We start from the raw sequence: 1530 nt of genomic DNA, 5'->3' as shown, positions 1-1530 counted from the left end.
TAATACTTTTTTTGAAAAATTGAATTGAAAATAATTATAATTACTTATACAGCAAATGTCAATTTTTCCTTTCACTTAATTTCACGGGGAGCAAATTTTATCTTCTGATCATCACAATCCTCCTACACACTGGAATCACCATCTACAGCATTCATCTCAAAAATATGAAGAATATTCTTCTAAGTCAACTTCCAGGAGATATTGAGATTATTAACTTGCTCAAGGTTTAAAGCACCATGAACATCCTTCTAATTGTTTTACTATGATGCTACTGAAGGACAGATGTTAACAATAGACTTGTCTGTCTACAGATGGAGAGGTCCTTGGAGTTGGCCAACATGACCAGGGTTCAGCAGTTCATCTTGCTGGGATTGACGACTAGGCTGGACATAAGGGATGCCCTATTTGCTGTCTTCCTGACTCTTTACCTGCTGACACTTGTAGAGAACACACTCATCATCTACCTTATATGCAGTCACAGTGAGCTCCACAAGCCCATGTACTTTTTCCTAGGCAACCTCAGCTGCCTGGAGATGTGCTATGTGTCAGTCACCATGCCCACCCTACTCGTGGGTCTATGGACAGGGCCCTACCATATTCCCTTCACACTCTGCATGACACAACTCTTCTTCTTCATAGTCCTCATCTGCACAGAGTGCACACTCCTAGCCTCCATGGCTTATGACCGCTATGTAGCCATCTGTCGCCCATTACATTACCCAGTGCTCATGAGGCCCCAAGTATGTTTGGGCTTAGCCTTGTCTTCATGGCTTGGTGGGCTGATTGTCTCAGTGGCCAAAACAACATGCATTGCCAGTCTGTCTTACTGTGGTCCCAATGTCCTCAACCAATTTTTCTGTGATGTCTCTCCTCTGCTCAATTTGTCCTGTACCCATGTGGCCCTCACAGAGCTAGTAGACTTCATCTCAGCCATCGTCATCTTTTGTGGAACACTTCTGGTGTCCCTGGCCTCCTATTCAGCTATTGGGATGGCTGTACTCCGCATGCCATCAGCCGCTGCCCGGCGCAAGGCCTTCTCCACTTGCGCCTCCCATCTGGTAGTGGTGGGCATCTTCTACTCAGCAGCTCTCTTCATCTATTGCCGCCCCAGCCGCATCAAGTCTATGGACCTCAACAAGGTGTTGTCTGTCATCTACACAGTGGTCACACCTCTCTGCAACCCTATCATCTACTGTCTGAGGAATAAGGAGGTCCACACTGTCCTACAGAAGACCTTCAACTGGTCTTGATCATGGTCTTCCAAACCTGGACCCCCTCTGTCCATGCACCAAACATTCCTTAAGGTCTAGGTATGTAGTTCAATGGAACACCTCTATCATAGAATGGACAGGCCCTGTCTTTGATCCCCTGCACCATTTTAAAAGAACTACAAGTATTTTTTGGCTCCAAAACTCCATAAGCCTTAAACTCTAACAAAAAAAATAGAATAAAATGTTTTCAATTTAATATGTGATAGTATCACACCAAGCAATAACTAAGTCTGAAAGAAGTTTGCAAAACCCAATAGAA

At 44.4% G+C, this 1530-nt stretch overlaps 1 protein-coding gene across 1 annotated transcript; it reads left to right on the top strand.

Annotated features, from left to right (window-relative positions):
• The first annotated feature begins 221 nt into the window (after positions 1-221).
• LOC116101614 (olfactory receptor 5-like) lies at positions 222-1287 on the top strand. The gene has a single exon (XM_031385304.1). It carries the CDS (start codon positions 312-314, stop codon positions 1248-1250), a length of 939 nt encoding a protein of 312 aa, XP_031241164.1. The 5' UTR covers positions 222-311; the 3' UTR covers positions 1251-1287.
• The last annotated feature ends 243 nt before the right edge of the window (positions 1288-1530 follow it).

The sequence above is a fragment of the Mastomys coucha genome, unplaced genomic scaffold, assembly GCF_008632895.1.
Source record: "Mastomys coucha isolate ucsf_1 unplaced genomic scaffold, UCSF_Mcou_1 pScaffold21, whole genome shotgun sequence".
NCBI lineage: Eukaryota > Metazoa > Chordata > Mammalia > Rodentia > Muridae > Mastomys > Mastomys coucha.
Note: the sequence above shows the minus strand (reverse complement) of the source record. Positions and strands in the feature narration are given on the sequence as shown.

Excerpts from the sequence above, each read along its gene's own strand:
- LOC116101614 (XM_031385304.1), top strand. The coding sequence starts at position 312 with ATGGAGAGGTCCTTGGAGTTGGCCAACATGACCAGGGTTCAGCAGTTC.